The sequence below is a fragment of the Sesamum indicum genome, linkage group LG1 (genome assembly GCF_026168435.1).
Source record: "Sesamum indicum cultivar Baizhima isolate 11 linkage group LG1, ASM2616843v1, whole genome shotgun sequence".
Classification (NCBI taxonomy): domain Eukaryota; kingdom Viridiplantae; phylum Streptophyta; class Magnoliopsida; order Lamiales; family Pedaliaceae; genus Sesamum; species Sesamum indicum.
This window is the reverse complement of record NC_142657.1, coordinates 21,115,529-21,137,365: the sequence shown is the minus strand read 5'-3', so window position 1 is coordinate 21,137,365 and position 21,837 is coordinate 21,115,529. Positions and strand designations below refer to the sequence as shown.

Sequence of the window (21,837 nt, the reverse complement as noted above, 5' to 3'; positions counted from 1 at the left end):
AGAAAAATATGGAGTAATGAGTAATTAAGAAAAGAATAAATATAATTATGAGATTATAAAAAACATATTGAAACTACTAATTTGACCAAAATATTTTAAAGGGGAAAAATGAAATAAAAGATAAACTAGAATATTTAAAAATTGATACGACAAAAAATTTTCTTTTAATAATATAGAATATATATATATATATTAACTTTTTTCTACATATTAATTACTTCAAATATTTTAATTCTCAGCACTAATGTGAGTACAAAAATAGCCAACTTTAATATATAAATATAAGATATTGAGGAGCTTTATTTTATTAAAATGGATTTGCGGCCCAAAAAAAATAAACTAAAGTACAATTTGGTAGAAAATTTAAAAGTTGAACTTTTTGGAGTGAATATATGTAATATAATAACTGAGGACTTTTCGCCTGTGAAATTGATGAATTTATTTTTTCACTTTTATTTGTTATTTTTTTAAAATCAGTTAAACCATGGAAAGGAACAGATGAATACAACATATTTCTGACTTTTCAAACACGTTAGTAAATCATAAATCTGTACATCAAGTGCTTGAAAAAGAAAACATAACAAGATTTCGCAGCCCAAAAAATTAGAACAATTTTTTCATACATAATCCAGTCCCTAAAGGTTCCACCCAATGCTTAAAGCCACTGTACATCATCATCCACTACTTGAAAGTAGGAACTATAACTACAGCCCCAGCCAAAATAAACACCAGAACAGCAACTAAAATGGAAAAAAATCAGCTGTTCCTTTTACTTGCTAATAATTTATGTTTAGGCAGGAGACTGAGCTTTGGCTTCTTCGGCAGCAGGAGTCTGAGCTTTGGCTTCATCAGCAACAGGACTCTCATCTTTGTTCCAACCAGGAGTACCAGTATCGTCTGGGACAGGAGTTTGAACCCTGTTCCACATTGGGGTTCCAGCTTCGTCTGGAGCAGGAGTGGAGTCCCTATTCCAGCCGGGAGTGTCTGGGACTGGAGTTTGAACCCTGTTCCACAATGGCGTTCCAGCTTCGTCTGGAGCAGGAGTGGAGTCCCTATTCCAGCTGGGGGTTCCAGCTTCACTTCGAGGAGGCCGATCCCGGTTCCAGCCAGCACGAGGTTGTGACTTTTTGAAGTATTTAGTAATAAAAGCTTCGGCCTTGTCAGGATACTTTCCCTTGATGAAGTTCTCCAGACATTTACGGTAGGAGAAATCTGCTTTGCTGCCATCAACAGAAACAGCATAGAAGCACCTACTGTCCTGGAACTCTCCATGTCTGCTGACCTGTGACATGAGCCCCAAAGTCAGCTTAAAACAAGCATCCGAGAAAAGAAAATTAGAAAGGTAAATGCCAAAGTTAACTTTATTTTAAGGGATGATTACACCGCCTTTCTCTATGGTTGGTGTAATTTTAATAGATTCCTTAAAGTTTGAAAAATTACACCTAATACCCGTGATGTTTCTTTCCGTCCAACAAATACATCCATCTGTTAGTAAACTTCATGGAATCTGCTGATAGCAGAAAAGTTCAATGAATATCCATACTTACCCCAATAGACTTTCATAGGTCTAACAAATATTTCGTGAGCTTGGTTACAAAAAAAAATAAAATTGACCTACAATAAGTCAATTGGGCTAAATATGGATTTTGATTCAATTCTTTTCGAGAAAATGAGCAAATTCTATGACTTTTGAGTAACGGATGAATCTATTTGTTGAGAGGGAAACAAACACCAACATGTAATTCTCCAAACCACAGGGCTCGACATGTAATTACACTAAACTACAAGAGAGGCCAGTGTGATGATCCCTTATTTCAAGGATTAGAGAGACTCGGTAATTTTGGAAATTGAAATCGGCCAAATGGGATAAGAAACGCATAAAAGGTTTACTGAAATCTATTCAAACAGCCAGGTAAATCTCAGCACAATTAAACGGCATTATTCCAGCATAAGTGATCTTATAGCCATCTGAAGTAAAGCTTGCATTATTTCATCTAGAAAGCACCAAGCAGGAGAATTTCATCTAATGTTCAGTAACCAGAGCAAATAAAAACCTGCAGTGTATTCTGTTGAGTGACTATGATAATGCTTCTACCAATATGATTCAAATTATGTTTTGTGAGAAGCAGTTGTGCACTAGCACAGAGATCAAAATCCTAATATGTCTGGGAATTATAAAGGTCTCTAATAACTTGCGACTCATGGCCGTAAAATGCAGGCTTACTATCGTATACGGTAGTTTAGATGCAGTCAGGAAAATTGCAAAACGATAGGTCTTGTTCCTCCTCTGACCAGTTAATGATAAGAAGGATTGTTAAATGAAGAACACAACGATGAAAACCTTTTTGATCCATGGTTAAACACAACTGTGGAGGGTGCATGAACTAATATACCTGAACATGAAACTATGGTATGTGTGAGTTATAGAAAACTGTCAGCCTCACAAAGTATGAACAATATAACGCATCAATAGTGCAACTGGCGATTCATTTATTGAATAAAATTCTTAGCATTCATTTAAATGCTAATGCAAACAAGCCATATTATGAAAATTATGAGTGAAAAAGATCAGGTCGAAGTTCAAGTTATCGATTTGGGATGCTCAAACAGAAGTGTAGTTTCTTTATAATGATTCTTAAATTTAAGAAATTACAAGTAAAATGTTTTCAGAAGAAATGGAAATACAGCAGAAAACATGAGAGTTCAATTTACACAGAAGCTGAGAAATGGCACCAAAAATATGATAATGCCAGTGAGTTTAATGCAAATTAAGTATCCATACCATGATATAATCTATTCCAGCTCCCATCTTTAACGCCTTGTCAGGATGATAACTGAACACATTATCGATAATGTATGTCTGATCATCCGTAGATAAAGGATCACCATCATTGTACCTTCAGACATGAGACAGTTAAGCGAAATACTTTGTGTGACTAGAAGGAAACTCCACATTCTAGCAAAAAAACTAGTCAGCATAGGAAACTATCTTCCTAAACTTTTCTTTATCCTTCCCACAAGCAGAAGATGAAAGAAGAAAGTTCTGTAGAATTTACCTACTTAGTTCTTAAGATCAGAAAACCAATTTCCAAAACTACATGAGATTTGAGGGAGATAAGACTTTCACATATGCATAAAAACAGACGCTTTTTTTATGCCTGCTGAATCCCACCCAACACATAGTCCACATTAAGCATTTCAAACATCCTGGATTAAACAGTACTAGCATTACTAAGATGAAGGAGTTTTCGAATTCTGCAGTTGTGACAATATTACTCAGTCTAGATATTCAGCATTCTGTACCCTAGTAAATTGGAAATAGATATGATGCAATTTCAAGCTTAGAGATAAATAAAGAATTTACCCCGTCTGATTCATTATTTTTCTGATGTTCTTCATAATTGGTTCAATCTCTGAAAGAGCATCTTGTTCTTCAACTGTAAATGAGTCCAAACGCTGCCTTGTTACACTGAAAAGGGCCGGTGCATTGGGATCATCAACAGCACGAGGTTTCTTGTTCTTCCATTCTCCATCATTAGTGAAGCCCCTACCTTGTGAACTTTCTCTGGAGCGTCCACCACGACCCCATCCCCGACCCTTGCCGCGACCCCACTGAGGCCGCACATCTTTCTCACTGGAATTATCAACCTTTGGGGAACCCCAACCCTGACCAACAGTGGTCTCATTTGATTGTTTCTGCCTGGAACTCCAATTATTGAAAGAAGACTCTTGCTTTTGTCCTGAGGGAGACTGTGAATCAGCCTTACCCCAGTCAGCTGAAGAACCCCATGCATTAGAAGGCTTTGACTCGGTTGCTTGATCACCTACTTTATCCCAGGGATTTTCCTTTTCCAACTGTGACAGCACATCTTTCTCAGCAGATGTGTCTACTTTTGTAGAACCCCAACCCTGAACAGCTACGGAGTCATTTGGTTGTTCCTGACTGGAACCCCAATTATTGAATGGAGACTCTTTCTTTTTTCCAGTGGGAGACTGCGAACCGAGCTTACCCCAGTCATCTGACGCTCCCCAAGTATTAGAAGGCTTTGAATGGATTGCTTGATCAGCCACTTTAGCTTCCCAAGAACCTTTCTTCCCCCACTGAGACTGCATATCTTTTTCACTGGGAGTATTAACATGTGGAGAACCCCAAACCTTATCAACTGTGGAGTCATTCAATTGTTTCTGACTGGAACTCCAATTATTGGATGGAGACTCTTTCTTTTGCTCTGTGGCAGGCTCTGAATCGAACTTACCCACATCTTTTGAAGAGCCCCAAGCATTTGAAGGCTTTGAGTGGGTTGCTTGATTAGCCACTTTAGCCCCCCAGGGATCGTCTAACACCTCAAGAGAGCTTGTACCAGATCCCAATTTGTTCCAACCAGCAGGCTCAGATGATACATCCAGAGCTGTCTCTCTCCGAGCAACAGAAGCTGATGACCACGAGCCATCTTCTTGAGATTCTGCAGAGACATATTCTGCCTGGGTAGTATCTCTGCCCCAACTAGACTGATTATTAGTCTTAGGTGTACTGGCCTTTCCCCAACCCCCTTTGTTGGAATCCCTACTGTGACTGGACTGACCACGACGTTCACTTGAACCTGATCTGTCCCACTTGTTCTCCTCATCTTTCTTTGCCCAACCTCTTCCAACATCAGAATCCACCTTTTTCCCCCAAGCCGAGCCATTTTGAGCTTCTTCAGCCCAAGCACTTTGTTCACCCATTTTTTTCCAGTCATTTTCCTCAGAAGCAACCTGTTTACCCCAAGTGCTTTCCTCAGGCTTATTAGTCCAATCATTTTCCTCAGAATTAACCTTTTTACCCCAAGTGCTTTGCTCGGGCTTTTCTGTCCAATCATTTTCCTCAGAATTAACCTTTTTACCCCAAGTGCTTTGCTCAGGCTTTTTATTCCAATCATTTTCCTCAGAATTAACCTTTTTATTCCAATCATTTTCCTCAGAATTAACCTTTTTACCCCAAGTGCTTTGCTCAGGCTTTTTCGTCCAGTCATTTTCCTCAGTATTAACATTTTTCTCCCAAGTGCTTTGTCCAGCCTTCTTTGTCCAATCATTTTCTTCGAAGTCAACCTTCTTAGTCCAGGACGACCAGCTACCCTCAGGCTCCTTGGCGTCCTGTATACAACAGTCAGTATAAATTTAATTACCAATGCAGGATGAGTAAATTTATGTGGTGGTTGGCCACTCAGCTTAATATATGAGAAAAATGCCCAAAACACTTGCAATCCTTTTGAATTACAATCATCATGATATAGATGATACATTTACAGTCATACAAATAATTAGCCAAGCAAATATTTCCAATCAAATCATATCAAAATCAAATCATAAGAACATAAGATGCAAAAGGTTAAATCAAAAGTATGCATAGAATGAATATAATGAAACCATAATCTGCATGTAAAAGCAAAACAGATCTGAGTAGTAAGCTCTGCTACCATGCTGGAAATGATAATAAGCATAAGCGTTTGAGGAATGCGTATCATCCTGCTCGACTTCTGTTCATACACTATAGCTAAACATGAGACACCATATATAAACTTAACTTCAAGAAGAATTTATTTACCTCCTTAGATAAGCCGTCATTATCATCTCCATTGAGCCTATATTCAATTCCATCTTCAAAAGTGGGCTTATCTAGACCAGGATCTCGCACAGGAGACGGGTCATATTCCATAAAATCATCTTCCTGGTCTAGATCTTCAATTTCTGCACCCAGGCAACTAGTGGCCATATCTTCTGGCTTCGAGCTGCTATTCACCAGATGAAGGAAATTGTAGACATCAATTTCCTTATCTGGGCTCAACTCAGCCTAAGAAAATAACAAAAATATGAGTCTCCTGGTATATTTATCAGAAGAAGGGTCGATAGAAGAGTTGCAGCAACCAATACCTTTCTAGTGTCCCAGAGAATCTCAAATGGCGACCCAGTACCTACTGATACATGTTTGCCCCAGGCACAAGAACCCACTATGCTTGACAAATTGTCGACATGGCACTTTTCAGCAGCTCTTTCAAAGCATTTTCTAGGGGTCTGCAGAATAGGAAAAGAAATTCCTTTTAACTAAGGACAAAATGACACCCAATACATAGTAACAGAACATGGAATGAGTAAAGCTACTTACAAATAATGTCGCATTCATGAATGGTACTTGAACACTAAGTGATTTAGACAAAGCTTTGATACCACCAGCATTAAAACCAATCAAAGTTCCAGCACATGTCATGCTATTACCCAACAGAAGGAGATGATCTTTGAGCACACCTTTTGTTACCATTGTCACTGATGTAGACAAACGCTACATAACAGTACAAAAGGTTAGTACATTGCCAATATTTGAGGGAAAAAAGAGTAATTAATAGAATTACATGACTAACAAGAAATACTGTTACATGTATTAAGTAACTAAAGCCAAGTTTCTCACAGGGGTTACAATTGAAACATGAAATTACCATTCAAAAGAAGAACATTCAAGGAAGAACACAGTTTCACATAGAATTGTCTTTCCACAACAAACACATGGAATAAGACAAGAGTAGCAGCCTTGGAGTCCACTTGTTTAATTTCATCAAGCAATATGTTTTCCCTAGTTCTGAGTAGATATAAGTCTTCCCTCTTGCCTCAAATAGGCGTCTCTAAAATGATTATTTCCTCTTCATTATTTACTACCAAAACAAACAGTGGAAAAACCTAGTTAAACAATAGCTGGACAGGAAGAGAGTAAAAATATTAGAAGACCTTGCTAACTGTTAATCCCAATTAAAAGCATAGACTAAGATATATGCAGCGCACAGAGGAAACCAACAGAGAGATGCTACACAGAACTAAGAATACCTAGTCCTTGCTCTAGGAAAGAGCAGCCACATTAGTAGTAAATATAATAAACCAGCAATTGTAAAATCTAGAATATTTCACATGAACTTCATATCAGAAGATAAAAATTTCTAATTCAACATGTTAACTTGCTCAACTCATTTCTTCACATGTTCCCATGACTAACTGCATGGCACTGCAAAGTACAGCTGTTATGAGTAATGTCTTTTAAGAACAAAATCAGAAGGTACTATGTACAGGCACAGCTATATTAATGAGAACAAGATAATTTGAAAGAGTAACACAAAAACCAGATAAGTTGTACAAATAATTTCTGCTTTGATGTCCAAAACAACACAAGCAAACACCCATATTAAAAATGAGAATGCTTGCTAAAATATGCTGATCAGTGTGTGAGATCAACACAATGTGTAAAGAAAATGCCCGGGGGGGTGAGGTCTAAACAAATTGCCAGCACTAAAAAGCAGTTACTATATATTATATTAGCTATGGATGGATGATACCTGAACAGCCTGCTCAAATGCACAAGAAATACCCAGCAGTTCTTGTACTTGTTTTATAGCATACGGGATAGAACGTCGTGTATCAATCAAATGGATTACTGGAAGGCAAGAATCCATCACTACCCTCCATGCATCTCCACTCTTTCTAACAGCTTCTTTCTCAAGGATAATATCTAGAGCCAATTCACCCTTTGGGCTCTTGCATGGGCTCCTGATCCAGGTTGCTGTGTCGGGACTTATCCAAATTATATTCGCTGTTGAAACTCTAGGATCACCTGTACAATGTTATGACATATGCTTCACATGATTACATTTAGTCTCAGAGCAGAGAATCCACAGTAGTATCCTTCATAAATACATTATATTAATTTAAATTAAATAGCAAATAGGAAACAGTAAAAGTGTTCTGAAGCATAAGCAAGCAACTGTCTGTGACACCTTTAATGATTGTCTGTAACAGGACTGGGCAAACTGTATCAGCAAGAATATCAGAAGCCCTCTCTAAAAGGTCGCCACGTGCTTGCCAAGAGAACTGGATGCATGGAAGATCAGTCCATTTGCTTTTCGAAGATTGGCAAAAGGAACAACAATCACTGCAAAGTGTATTGCATAAGAATGGAAATGATTTTGTTTTAGCCAACCGAACAAGATAGTTTGAATTTAATTAATAAAAAAATTAAAATGATTCTTCAACAAATATTTACATTGTAGATACTTGCTAAACATTCAAGTTCATATCTTTTCTAATATATGAGCAATCATTACTATATTTAAGTTTTAAGTAATTCAAGAACCTACATCTTAGTTTCAAATATGCATTATGTTTCGTCCATCCTTTGCACAAGGCAATAATTGTTATTATAAATATGGGGAATAAAACATCCATATTACACTTACAGAAATTACTGAACTATGCAAAGACAGGAAATTCTGATCAAGGTTAACCCTTTTCTGAATCATAGAGTAGGACTTCAACCGCATCTTTGCGCTAATAGGCCATACTGATATTTTTAAGGGGTTCATTTGGTTCACACATCAAATTGCAGAGGATGAACTAAACAATGATTTAAACCTTCAATATTAAATTACCTAAACGATAAATCAATTTTTTTGAACAGGTTTCCAACTTTTTTCTTCTTCTGATGCCGACTGATTGTCTCTTGACATTGTTCAAGAATACCATGCATGCTAATATTTGATTGTATCAGCTGCGTCTGCTCAATCAACCAGAAACCAGCATGCAAAAGATCAGCCACAGAGTTAAGACAGCAGATGCTTTACAAAAAATAAATATCTTCAAGAAAATGCAAACAACCTTGTTCAGGTGGATATGGCCAACAAGGCCAGGATCAATCTCAGTACTGTCATGTGCCATTTGAGATCTATATCTGTAACAAGAAAGCAAGAAAATCAATTTATGTCATGTACCTATTAGAATCTCTTCTCAAAAGGCGTAGTACTGTGTTTGGAGCCACTATTGAAAAAGATCAATATACGAGGAACATTGCATTGAGTATATGGCCTGTAAGGCCAAAAAATAAGTGTGAAAATCAACTCCATCTGGATATGATGCAATTTAAACATGGAAGAATCTGTTACTTAATTTCTCTTCACCTAAGCCCCTTAATGAACCTAACAACCTAATCAGCCCAGAGTTCATGTACTCAGTTGAAATGTTCATTTCTTTCAATTGTAAATAATTTTATGGAAAAGCAAATTTGGAACAAATTAAGGAAAAAAAGAGGAATTTGCCCTGCGATAAGTTAACATATATATATATATATATGCAACAAGATGATACAAACAAACTCTGTTACAGCATGAGCAACCATATTTTGGAGATGTAAAGAATAACTTCTGTAACAATGTTTTACATGGTAAGGAAATGACCAGTATACTCATTTTTCCCAGACCCATCCCCTTCACCAAGTTCTAGAACTATGCATCTTCATGAAAGTAACCAGAGAACAGAATGTTGGTGCAACTGCCAGGATAGGAGCCGCATGTCGGAAATGGATTAAACTGACATCAACAAAGAGGTCGAAGCCAATTAACCGGTATGAGAGAATTCTGAAGAAAAATGTTAATAAAATCACAAAGCAGATACTGATGATGTTAGGTTGTGCTATTACTTCAGAAAATTATAAACAAGGAGAGGGAGGGACATACTCAATGAGGAATTCAATTGCTGTATCCTTCAGACTGACTTTCTTCAACTGATTCTTGACTATGAGTGCAGCAGTCTCTTGGCAATGCTTTCTGCCACAATCACAACTATTCAGGTACAAAATTACCCGGCGGTCAGAAATATCATTTTTAAAGCTGACTCCACAAAGCAGTATCTCCTGAGTTCAAAAAGAAAGGTAGCTTTATAAGGAATTTTGGTCAAAAGGAGCATAAGACATGTAGGAAGTAAAACACTTTATCACAAATGTTAATTACCTTCATCATTTCCCAGGACGAGTTGCTACTTGGAGAAGAATCCAGCACAGCCTTGTATGCAGGATTGGACATGGCAGTTGCAGCTAAGACTCCAACAGGATCACCAGCACAAAACTCACTCGCAATATTGGCACTACTAACTCCATATTCAAATTGGATGATTGAATTGCTGCACATATTTCTCACAGTACCGTCATAACATATCACAACATCTCTAAGGATGGCCATCAAATTTTTGAATAATGTCCCAGGTTCAGTTAATCCTCGGGTTGAGCGGACAATTACTTCTCTGCTTGAGATTGAATGAACCATTTCCTGATATGGGTCCAGTCCTCGAAAGAGAGGTCTACCAACCAAGCCAAATTCTTCAGTGGGATAATCATCACAAGAAGGGTACTTCTTTTGGAAGAGAGATGACATGTCCTTGACCAACATCTCAGAATAGAACTTCCCCTTGTCCGATATTTGCACCCCCAGGAAACCAATTTGCTGAACCACTTTGCTCAGTGCCGATTCACTTTTTGAATCTATTAGGTGGCCAATTGCAGAAGACTTAAGCACAAAATTAGTAACCGGAATTTTCATACTGCGCAAGTAAGTGTCCAACTGCAAATCAATCGATTCACTATACGAAGCACGCAAATGATACAGCAATGGAGAAATCTTCTGAATATTTTCTTGGATGCTCTCCAAAACATCCCGGGGTAGAAAGAAATCTCTCAAACTAACACTGAAGCCTTCGGAGTAAAGACTTTCCATCAATAAAGGTTGTATAGAATTAAAGAACCTCAAAACCTCCTTTGGGCCCTTCAAGAAGAAAAGCGAGGTGACTATGTCATTGAGAATGGATGCCATCACATCCCTGTTAAATTCTAGGCTTAGTATCTCACTTTTGGAAATTATATGTCTCTCCCCAGAACAATCAAAGGAAGAAGGTAAAGTTGTCTGCAAGATCTGCGACGCAGTCCAAAGAGGGCCACTGTCAGACTTCACCACTGCAGGTTTGGGCAGCACGCTGGGCACAAACATAGCCAGTTGCTGTGCTGCTGCTCTGTTCAAGAAATAATTTCTGAGAAGGATTTTGAGTGACAGAAGAGAGTCAGTTGCCAGCTGCAAGTTAAAGTTCCCAGTATGGGAGCTAAGTAGTTGTTTCTCCACTGAGAAAAGCTCCACAACCTCTGCTTTAGCTTCAAGAGACTGTGGATAGAACAAATGGATACAATCCCCATCAAAATCAGCACTAAGCGGCCCACAAATAAGGGGATTGATCTTAACTGTATGATCGTCATGAACGTATACTGACAAGGCTTGTAGGGAATGTTTGTGTGTAGTTGGTGGTCTATTGATGAACACAATATCCCCATCCATTATCCTTCGATGCACAACCTGACCGGGCCTCAGAAATGTATGGCCTTTTGAACCTTCCCTCAGTGAATATGTGGACAGCCCATCCCTGTACGTCAAGCAGAGCTTTTCATCCACTAGCTTCTGTAAAAACTGCATGTTGTGCTGATTTACGCGTTCCTCAAATGTAATCTTTTGGGCTATTTCAAATGGCAAGCCAATCTCAGATACTCCTTTAAAGGGATCGCCTGTTATCACGCTGCGTGAAGAAAATCCAGACCCCTTCCTTATAAATAGAGTTTTCATCTTCTCCAGCCAGGCTTTGGTAGAGGATGCATTTATTTCTTTATTGACCCCAAAGCGAGTATCCACATCACGAGATGCCTAATGAAGTCAGTCAGAATTGATGTGCAACATAGACACACAGCAAAATATCATCGTCTGGATAACAGTTACATCAACCAAGACATAACCATATAATCATCAAAGGACAGAATAGTAGGCACAAGGTTGGTCTGTTTCTCATCACAAGTAGAGTCACATGAGCAACCTCTCAGAAAACACAAGAACTCAGTCAAGATACAGAAGCCCGAAAAAAGAACAAGCTAAAAAGAGCAAGGAAGTGAACCAAACAAAAAGCCACAAGTCACCAGGTCATTCATCGTGATGTTGTGCATCATGCAGTAACTACATAAATCTAACCAGAGATAAAAATCTTACAAATATATAAAGGGTGCTAATCATACAAAGACACAGCCTAGACGACAAAAGAAAAGAGTAAGCTCCTGAATCTTCCATGGGAAACAAAAAAAGCATACAAAAGAAAGAAGTACCTTGCCGGTGCCCCTAAATTGAAGATACTGTGCCACAGCTGCTTGTAAATCATTAGCTTCAATCTCGTGAGATTCGAAATTTGGCTTCCCAGACCTTGAATTTTTTATGATTTCTACTTGTCTCAACACCTTCTTAAGCAATGTTATAGAATAATCCTGTATATCAATAAGATGACAATGAGAGAGCATATTGATAAGACAAAAGGGTTCGAGAAGGGAACTAAATCTGATGAAAATGTCTAACCGTAGACATTGTACTGATTCCATCAGAAATATCAGGCACGGACAAACAGTTTGGAGGAACTGGTAAGTGCTGGAGGATATATCCATCTTGAGGGAAGTAACCTTTAGCGGAAAGCTTTCTTTTGGTCTCCTGGGGGATTTTTCTCAATATTGCCATCACCTTTTTTGTGACAAGAAAAGGCAACAAAAAGGATTAGCTTCGCAATGCTGCTGCTTAAGGATTTTCCATATCTAAAAAGTAACAGATAACATGGCACACATCTGAACAATTTCATTCAAAGGGAAAGAAAAAGATTGTAGTAGACAATATTGCAAGCCAAAGAATATAAGTGGAGGGTGATCTCATTTTACATGTATTTGTAAGTGCAAAACCACATTAGACTGTTAGAGATGAAATATTAAACCTTGTTTGGCCTCATTTCAAAGGCCAACTACCAATTTCTATAGTATTTCAGATTGTAAGATCATGTTTTTTGTTGGCCATTTGCCGTGGTATAGGACCATAAATTCCAACAAATCTGTTATATCACATCTTTATGTCCAAAAATACTATCACAACCTATCATGTGTTCTAGTACAGAAGAAGTCGTGTAAAAACATCCTAATCCAGACACATTTTTGTCCAATCACATTCTTTTGTATAATAAAACCATAGCAAAGCATCTTAATCTAATCATATTTTCATTCTCACATTTTTTCATTAAAAACAAGAAAACTATCGCAAAGCAAAACATCTTAATCCAATCATATTTTCATTCTATCACATCTTTCCAGAAAGAATCTATCACAGAAATACCAAACCAAATCTTTTTTCATTTCTCACACAAAACCCAACTCAGAAACAAACAAAAATCTCACTTGGAAATACTAGGAATTGAAAAATGAGAATGAAAACAAAACCAACAAAAGCTAAATGTTTCTTCTCTCAATATTTTAAACTTCTAGATAAGGTGGTCCCTCAACATGGAATCAAAGCGAAGCCAAACAAGTGGTCCTAACTTGGATCTCATGTGCTAGACTTCACAAAAAGAATATTTTTCTCATGTGGGGGGCATGTTAGAGATATCAAGTATCAAAATCATTTCCCTAACAATTTAAACTTTTAGATGCAACTGTATTCAACATAGAGCCACGGTGAACATTGTTGTAAATGATTGGAAACTAGGAGTAAGAAAATATTAGAAGACTGCCTCAATCTGAAAGTCCTAAAATGCGCAAGCTCAACAAAAAAAGCAAATCCAGTCCTCATGAACTATACGACAAATTCAAACTCAAGTGAACCTCAAACTTATTTAGTTGTTTGACCAGCTGTTTGCTTCTGTAACTGAGAATAAAGTACATCTTTTCTTCAGTTGTACTCCTTTCATAAACAGGAAACCCACACTATAAGACTGTATAAAATGTTTAGAACACAAAATTTGCAACATAACAGCAGCTATCTTCTTGTTGTGGCTATGTAGCCATGCGCTTCACAGATTTCTCTTAGAAATATAATGTGAATGCTTATATTCCAAAATGTTGTGATGATGCTTCTAATCACCTTCAAACCTTTAGGTCTTTGACACTGTCAGTTTTTCAAAAGGCAGCCAGGGTACGCCTAGGGCGTTTTCCCCATGGCACAAAGCGCACAACATGTGGCAATGCTCACAACATGAGGCAATGCTTGCAGGCATTTTGGCGCATGCTCGGATACTTTGCGGTCCAAGCTTGGCCGTATGCCTTTGCAACCCAAACCACCTCAAGTCACTAGGGCCATGCCCTAAAGGAATGTGGAAAAGAAGTTCACCTCGAGTCACTAGGGCCTTGCCTTAAAGGAACCAGGAAAAGAAACAATTTTTTTTCAACTCAGGATAGGCTTAATCAAATTCATAGAATCAAGATGAAATAATTAATAAAGAGACTCTTTTCTACAATTTTCGTCCTACTCTTCTCCAACTTTTTGGCACATAACATTTCTCAAGCTTCATGTTGATTTAGAAGGATTTATTCTCTTTCAGACTAGTTATCTCCCTACAACTTCTTACTTTTGTCTAATTACTTTTGCTTCGTATTACCAAATTTTTGTTTTTGTTAAATAATGAGAAAAAACTACAATTTCTCATGTGATACTGTGATAGATCCTTCTAAAAAACATTCCCTTGGTTTGGTATTAACAAAAAATTTTTACTATTATGTTTACATATCCCAGGCGCTGCAACTTTAAGTTTCTTCTTATCGTATATTATGCCTTTTATACTCAATATTTACTTCAAAATATTTTTCCTACTATTCCTTTTGTTTAAAATTCTAAATGTTGCTTTCAATTTTAAAAACATTAAAATTTCAAAGTTCACCCAGGGGCTTATACACCGCCTAATGCTCCTGACCTTTTAAAGGCTGGTCTCTGTCTGCTATAATACCGATATCCAAACTCACAAGGACACAAATACAGGGACTTCTACAATCAAAAAGCTAATAAATGACAGCTGCACACCATATAACTAGCTTACAAATGCAATTACGAAAAAAACAGAGAGGAGAATTCATTAAAAACATAGCACACTAAGTGTCACGGTGATATAAAGGAGTGTGCTAAGCAGAACCTCAGAAGGAAGTAGCGGTCGAGAATACATATCTCCGTAACGAAATCCGTATTTTTCCAAGAAATACCAGAACCCTTCTTGAAGTCTTGATCTTGATGGTACTTTCAACTCCAAATAGTAAGCCCCATCAGAAGTCTTGGCTTCATTGATTGAGATTTGTGAAGTCTCCTGCATGAGTAAACCCTTGAGGCACAATAATAGTTTTATCTAAATGCTTTTGCAAACTGTATTTACTACAAGATTAATTTAAAATTTGTCCACTTAGCTAGCATATCGTGGCCTCTTTTAGACTAATTTTATCTAGAAGCCTTTCTTTTCTTCCTATTTAACACATATGACATATTATGGCCTCACTTTAACAAAAAAATAGAAGGCCTTCAATATTCAAGCATCAAACTATAACTGCTAGGTTCAAAAAAAAGATCAGTATGGAAAGTGTGTCATGGGTCCAAATAGAAAAACACTCTTTGACGAACTTAACTTGAAATTTTGGAAATTGAGCCAGGCCTTTTTAAGGACTCTCAGCAAATGAAAGACATAATCAAAGGCATAGAGTGGTCAAAGTGAAATTAGGAAGCAGACTACAACAACATCGTAAAAGCGCAGTGACTGCAGTCGGAAGCATACAGAATAACTTGATGGTATTGAATGTTCATAATAGTAAAACAGTCAACCAGACAGAAGCTTAACTAAGATGACCATAGATATCCTCCACAGATATTACAACTACTGTTACAAAGTTAAAACGGAAGCATGCTACAAGGTTGTTCTAGAAGTAGTTGATAAACTTCAATTGCCTACAATATTTCAGTTAGCTGAACTACCCAAATTTTCAGAACGTAATGAATCTTCACATTGAGATCTCGAAAGTATTCTAGAAACTGAAAAGTAATGCATTCTTCAACAAAGCAACAGTTGGACCAAATTATGATGTTTACATGCCCTTTAGAAAGAAAATCACCAGGCAAGAAAACAGTAAACGAAGGAAGACTAGATCAAATGAGAACGAGTGTGTGGAGAACTGGCCTGTTACCTGGCTCAGTTATTGTGATTACTTCCATTGCTTATGAGTTATTTAAGTGATATCTGACCCACTAGTAATGCTTCTCTATGTTCAGAATAGAAGATGAAGGGCATACAAGATTCACAAACTCCATTAATTGTCATGATTATATAGTGCTGAATAGAACATGAATTTTTTGGGATTTGCAGAAATAAGTCCATGGTTTCAAGATGAACAATGCACAATGGCTAAGAATTTTCTTCTTATCATAAAGATTACTCAAGTTACAGACTGCCAGTTACACAAAAATTGAAATGTAAATGAGATTCAGTGGGAATAATGTGTTGTCATATTTTCAGGGCAGGCAAAGGCTAGGAAGACTAGTTGCACCCATATATAACACAATTGTACATCATAAATTATCCCTAGATTACCCAAGTTCTGGATTACAATTTACAGTAAAGTCTAAGGGCATACACATAGGCTTCATGAAGCCCCAAGTTTACCTACCATCTGCTCTTTGTAGTTTTCAGTAACATATTCTACAGTTGTATCATCAGAATTCTTTTATTTTATTTGACACCATTAACTCAACATAATCTTGGACCCATAATGGGAAAGATATTTAAACTTCCTAAAAAATGTATAACTAATTATTGTTTGCACTAAAACCATAGCGAGTTGTGCTTATATGCATGATAGTACTACGATAGGATTAAAACACAAGGCCGTACAAAAACATACCTCACAGCATGAGGATAACACTCTTTCCATAACACCAATATTCTTCACCTGAAACTAAAAATAATGAACAGAGTAAGCTGGTTATGAGACTATACAGACAAGATTATTACTAGTAATATCTCAGTGGTGATAATACACCAAAGAGACAAAAAACATAAAACAGTTTGCGGAAGTGCAATGACAATTAACCCTTCCAGAACTCTTTACTTTTATAGTGAAAAAATTAGGATACCATAGACAAGAAAATAGGAAAAGCATAGACTACTATCACAAGATTACTCACAGCTCCTAATGAGTAAGCTTAACTCCAGTTAATCTATCTAGAAAAAGTAGAAAGAATCATTTCACCTTAACACGAATCATTTCACCTTAACACTTCAAAACAAGAGCTCATTCTATATGAAATAGAGTATCCATATCTTAACAGTCATTAAATATAAACGGACTTTAAGACTGCACTAGTTATGCAGAAAACCTTTACCATAAGCAAAAATAGTTGGTATAGTCGAGATAATCCAACTTTTGATGAACAGCATTATCTAGTTAGGACCAATTGAGTTTCAAAACTAAAACAAAGTATGTCATCAGATACAATACCTTCCTATTTTTAAACTTCAAACACTTCAAGCACAACAAACTCAACATTCTTTTCAGCTCGCCAACATGATCAGGGTGGTATATTGGAGTTGGTAATTCAATATATCCAAAATGGCCTGAAAGGTTAGGAGGAAAATGACACCGTTAAGAGAAACTGCACTTGTTTAAAACTACGTTAAGTAGCTATCATTATAGATATACACATCTTCTCTTTCTCATGAGTAGAAAGCATGAGGAATAGATTCGCATACCTTCACATTGCCCAGCCTCACCCGTCCCGCAGGATTCACATTTGCCAGTTTCAAGAGGCAGGCCAAGAAAAGGGTTGGAAAGTTGACTAGCATGGCTGATAGGGCAGTCACTAATCGAGGCTTTGCACTAATCAAGAGATAGGAAGACAATCAAATATTCTCCAACCAACTCAAAAATGGAGCAATCATTATGGAAATCTATTGTAAACTATATCCTCACTTGAAATAGAATTTTCTTGAATCTTTTAGGTTTCGTATGTCTACCGACTACCATAATATTCATGATTCATCAAAAACAATTGTCAGCTGTAAAATAATGAAGAAGTACTACTCTATATCATCATACACCGAATAAAGACAGAACACTGAAGACTAGAGCCATCAGAAGTCCTTTTCCCGAATGTGGCAGGTAACCAAATTGTTCAATGTTTTAAAAAATAATAACAAATCAAGATGGTATAAAAATCAAAGGCTGAGAGTTAAGTGAAACTATTTACTTACAATTTCTTGACGAGTTGCCAAACCAAATCTTATTCCTTTTATTTTCGCCTCGAAAGTTGTGGGTGCTGAAGAGTCTTCCATTTCCTTCAACACCTGGAAAGTGAAGATAAAATATATTCTGAAACCAACTATAATGAAAGTATGCAACAATATGGAAAGATTTTAAAGTGCATGACTTCGGTGCAGTATAAACAAAGTTTTAACCTTTAAGCATAAAACCTTTGGCACATAACATTGTACCAAAATTAAGCAAAGATATGCGTGTTGGTTCATAGAATTACTAATCCTGTCCATCAGTTATTCAGAACATAAGATGATGGAATCATGGACCTAATGAGATTAAGTATTAAAGTCACATAATTCTGCCACAAGCATAAAGCAAAAGAATGTAAATGACCTTAATAACCCTTATTTAGCCACCCAAATGCTATTTGACCAAAACGTATAGTATTTTTTTATTAACAATTACAATTATACGGATCTCATTTTCAGATTATCTCAATATCCAAGAAATGCAGAAATATTGAGAAAAAAATAAATTCCACTTGAAAATACCAAAAGAATAACAAACATGCATCATCTACCAAGAAAATCCGAATGCTATCCCGAGAAAAATTAACACACAATGCAAAAACTATGCCAAAGCCGAACAGAAAGAATCAAAACAAAGAACTCACATAAGCGCCTGTGTCTTCTAATAAAAAAAATGATGCATATTAATTTGTTTTATGAAATGCCAAAAAAGCACAAGGTGGAGAGTGGATCTGATCACAGAGAAGCACTTGAGATAAACATTACATTTGGTAAATAAGGATTTGGTTGAAGTGGATGCAGATAGAAGTTGAGTGAGGAAAACTGCGTATATCCACTCAGGAATCAGCATGTTTTATGAAGCGAGTAGTGAGTCTCAGTGCTTTTGAAAACTATATTGACTCGATATATTATACACAGAATCGGCATTGAACAATGCAGTAAGGAAAAGGGTAAAGAAGAAGAAAACCCCAATAATGATACATCTTCCCGAGGTTGTCAGTATATCCTTGAAAGCATTTCTTGGCTAAGGACTAAGTATCTAATAAAGCCAGGTGCATCATCTAAGTACTTGATGACATTATACCCTCAACTGTATAAACTTTGTTCCAAATGTAACTAGCAATAATTACATAATAAATATGTAACAGTAATTCAAAATGGGAACACAAACACAGGAAACCACATATTTGGAAATGTTACCTCAGCATGTCAGAAGCCAACTTCTCCAGTCCAACTTTTAGCACCTATGCCGGGGAGAAAAAGAACACCAAGGATTACATTGTAACCACAGTCAGTACAGAAAGACAGTAAAATTAACAGTGGCGACCAAGACCAACAAGAACCTCAGAAGCTAATATCATTATTTGGACAAGAATGACAAGAAGATAGTATATCGCATGGTCGCGGTAGATGGAGAACTACAATTTTTCTTCTCTCAAATTTTCTGGAAAACCAAATGTAGTACTCACCAAACAGGTGAGAAATCAAAGCAAGGTAAAGCATTCATAGCTCTTTTCCACTAAACAGCACTGAATATTCAGACGACCCAAAGAAACAGCATAGTTGGAACTTTCCCCATCAAGAAATGAGTTGAAAAAGGGGTTAAATTTGCAGCTAATACAGAGTTGTCATGAATATCTGTCCTCAGTCCCAAATTAAGAAATTTCACCAGGTCAACACAGGATTTACAGCATACAGTTATCAAACACTTAGCTTCTCATTAGCTCAACAGCAAACATCATTAAGAAAAAGGACCTAAATAAATGTACAATGTACACTTTGCACATGCCACACATACAAATTCAGTAATGACAAGAACGGAAAAATACACATAAAATACGAGAGAAGAGAAAGTTGCAACGAGAATTTAACAAAGCCAAAACTAAAACCAGCCTTCAGATGCTTAAAATTCTGCCATCATGCAGCAAAACACAACCAGAATACACTTCATATTAGAGTACACATAGGAAAAACCTCCAAAGGTTACAGAGGGTATAAGAGACGTAAAGCAGAAAACAAAACAGAAAAAAAGAAAATTAGAAAATTACTGGAGCAAAACAATTGAATGGAATTAGAGAAAAATACAGTTATACACATACACAGACAACCCAATTCGCATCTATGTGTTTAAAATATATGCAAATTAAAGTTCCCAAACATTCATTCAAGAATAAGTGAAAGAAGAGTCGAATGCAGTACAAGAGATCTTTAACATTGTTCAGTCCAAAGAGAAAGAAATCCACATGCAAGCAGACGAAACTATTTGCATTTCAAGAATATTGCACAAACAAAAGAAGGCGAGTTGAAAATGATTCTCATCCTCCATGAAGAACGAAACACAAACTTTAAAATAATAATAATAATAATAATAATAATTGAAGAAAGTACAAATAACTCAAAAGACCCAACAATCTACTAACAAACAAACTAAAAAAGAACAACTTACACAACCCCATAAACATAAATATCCAGAATGACTACATGTACTTGCAAATACAGGAACAAATGTGCAAATTCTACCTATTCCCGTAACAGCGAAATGCGACTAAAACCCAGCAAACACAAGAAGCCCTCTTCGAAATGCGACTCCAAATTTAAAGCGCCTGACGAGAAAAAATCAAAACCCTTTTCAGGCAATTGGTCCGCCAATTCTTGAAGTTTTAAGGCTAGAGAGAGAAAGAAAGAGGGGGGGAGAGAAAGAATGCGAAAGGGGTTTTAGTAGAGACTGTTGAAGTCTTGCGCTTTTCTGCATGCAGTTCAAAGGAATTTTCACTTTTCTTTCGATTTCAATTTCTCCTCTCCCCTCCTGCTCTGTGACTGTGACTGTGACTATGTCTATGTGGGTTTGGGTTTTGGCTCTCATTCATATTTCTTCTCTCTTTTGCTGTGGGTGAATTTTGTTAACAGTGGAAAACAGTACTGACTGTGGTCAAGATTGTGGAAGGTCCCCAGAATTACGCTACTGCCCTTGTGGGATTTGGAGTTCCTAAACAAATGATGAGGATTTTTAGGTCCTTTCCTGATGGCCAAAGTCAATATATTAGGAAATTTCTTTTTGTCTTTTTTGTTTTGGGGGTAAAAAACCTAAAAGTAAATTACACAATACTCTAATGTTTGAATTATAAATATCCCATTCAAAATATTCATATAATTAACAATCGTCTAACAAATACCTCTATAATATATTGTCTCAATATATCTATTAATTTCAATTGAATATTTATAATTGTAACAAATTTCAGAAAAATTTATTATAATTTATGTCAATAATTACAATATGAGTTATTATATCACGTCAATACAATATCAATTTCATAAGCGTCTTAGCTTGTATTTTTATTCACTTACATAGTTTATATAAGACAAAAGTTAGGGTAAATTATATTTTATCATTCGAGTTATAATTATATTTATACTTTATCATCTAAATTTTCTTTTGTGTCAATTTACTATTTCAACTTTATAAATTTTGCATATTGCCATACATGAGTTTTTTTTTTCTGCCATAAAAACATCATATGCAGTGCACATATTAGGAAATATATCATTACATTGCCCTCGCACGTCCTATATGCACTATATGTGTTGTTTTTCTTGTAGAAAAAATCGACAAACATATGATCTTGTATGGCATAATTAGTAATTTGACACGAAAATAAAAAGTTTAACAGAATATAACGATAGATATAATTCGAATGAAAAAATTAAATTTACTCAAAAAGTTATTCGGCACTAACTTTTAGGTATGAAATTCAAATTTGAACTTGGTGTAAATGTTTCACTCCTACTATTTGGTATATAAAATTTAATTTTCCAAATCTTAGCTTTGTTTGGTTTGATTTTATTTTTATTTTTTTATTTTTGAAACATTGATGTAAGTAAAAAACTTGTTTATTTATAGGTGTTTTC

General features: G+C 36.3%; 1 protein-coding gene across 2 annotated transcripts; it reads right to left on the bottom strand.

The window, feature by feature from the left end:
* Nucleotides 1-586: 586 nt before the first annotated feature.
* NRPD1B (nuclear RNA polymerase D1B) lies at nucleotides 587-20,799 on the bottom strand. 2 transcript variants are annotated; one of them, XM_088878916.1, is made up of 21 exons: nucleotides 20,449-20,799; nucleotides 19,129-19,172; nucleotides 17,896-17,988; nucleotides 17,395-17,521; nucleotides 17,144-17,259; nucleotides 16,547-16,600; nucleotides 14,800-14,967; nucleotides 12,219-12,377; nucleotides 11,975-12,130; nucleotides 9,798-11,525; nucleotides 9,525-9,700; nucleotides 8,671-8,743; nucleotides 8,445-8,569; nucleotides 7,794-7,948; nucleotides 7,356-7,630; nucleotides 6,143-6,316; nucleotides 5,911-6,051; nucleotides 5,585-5,830; nucleotides 3,365-5,133; nucleotides 2,783-2,897; nucleotides 587-1,282 (listed from the first exon to the last, which is right to left on the bottom strand). In XM_088878916.1, exons 3-21 carry the CDS (start codon nucleotides 17,974-17,976, stop codon nucleotides 791-793), a joined length of 6,330 nt encoding a protein of 2,109 aa, XP_088735042.1. In that variant the 5' UTR covers nucleotides 17,977-17,988; nucleotides 19,129-19,172; nucleotides 20,449-20,799; the 3' UTR covers nucleotides 587-790. The 2 variants fall into 2 exon arrangements, with proteins under 2 accessions (XP_088735042.1, XP_088735064.1); XM_088878938.1 differs by having other exon boundaries at nucleotides 16,547-16,594.
* Between the last annotated feature and the right edge of the window lie 1,038 nt (nucleotides 20,800-21,837).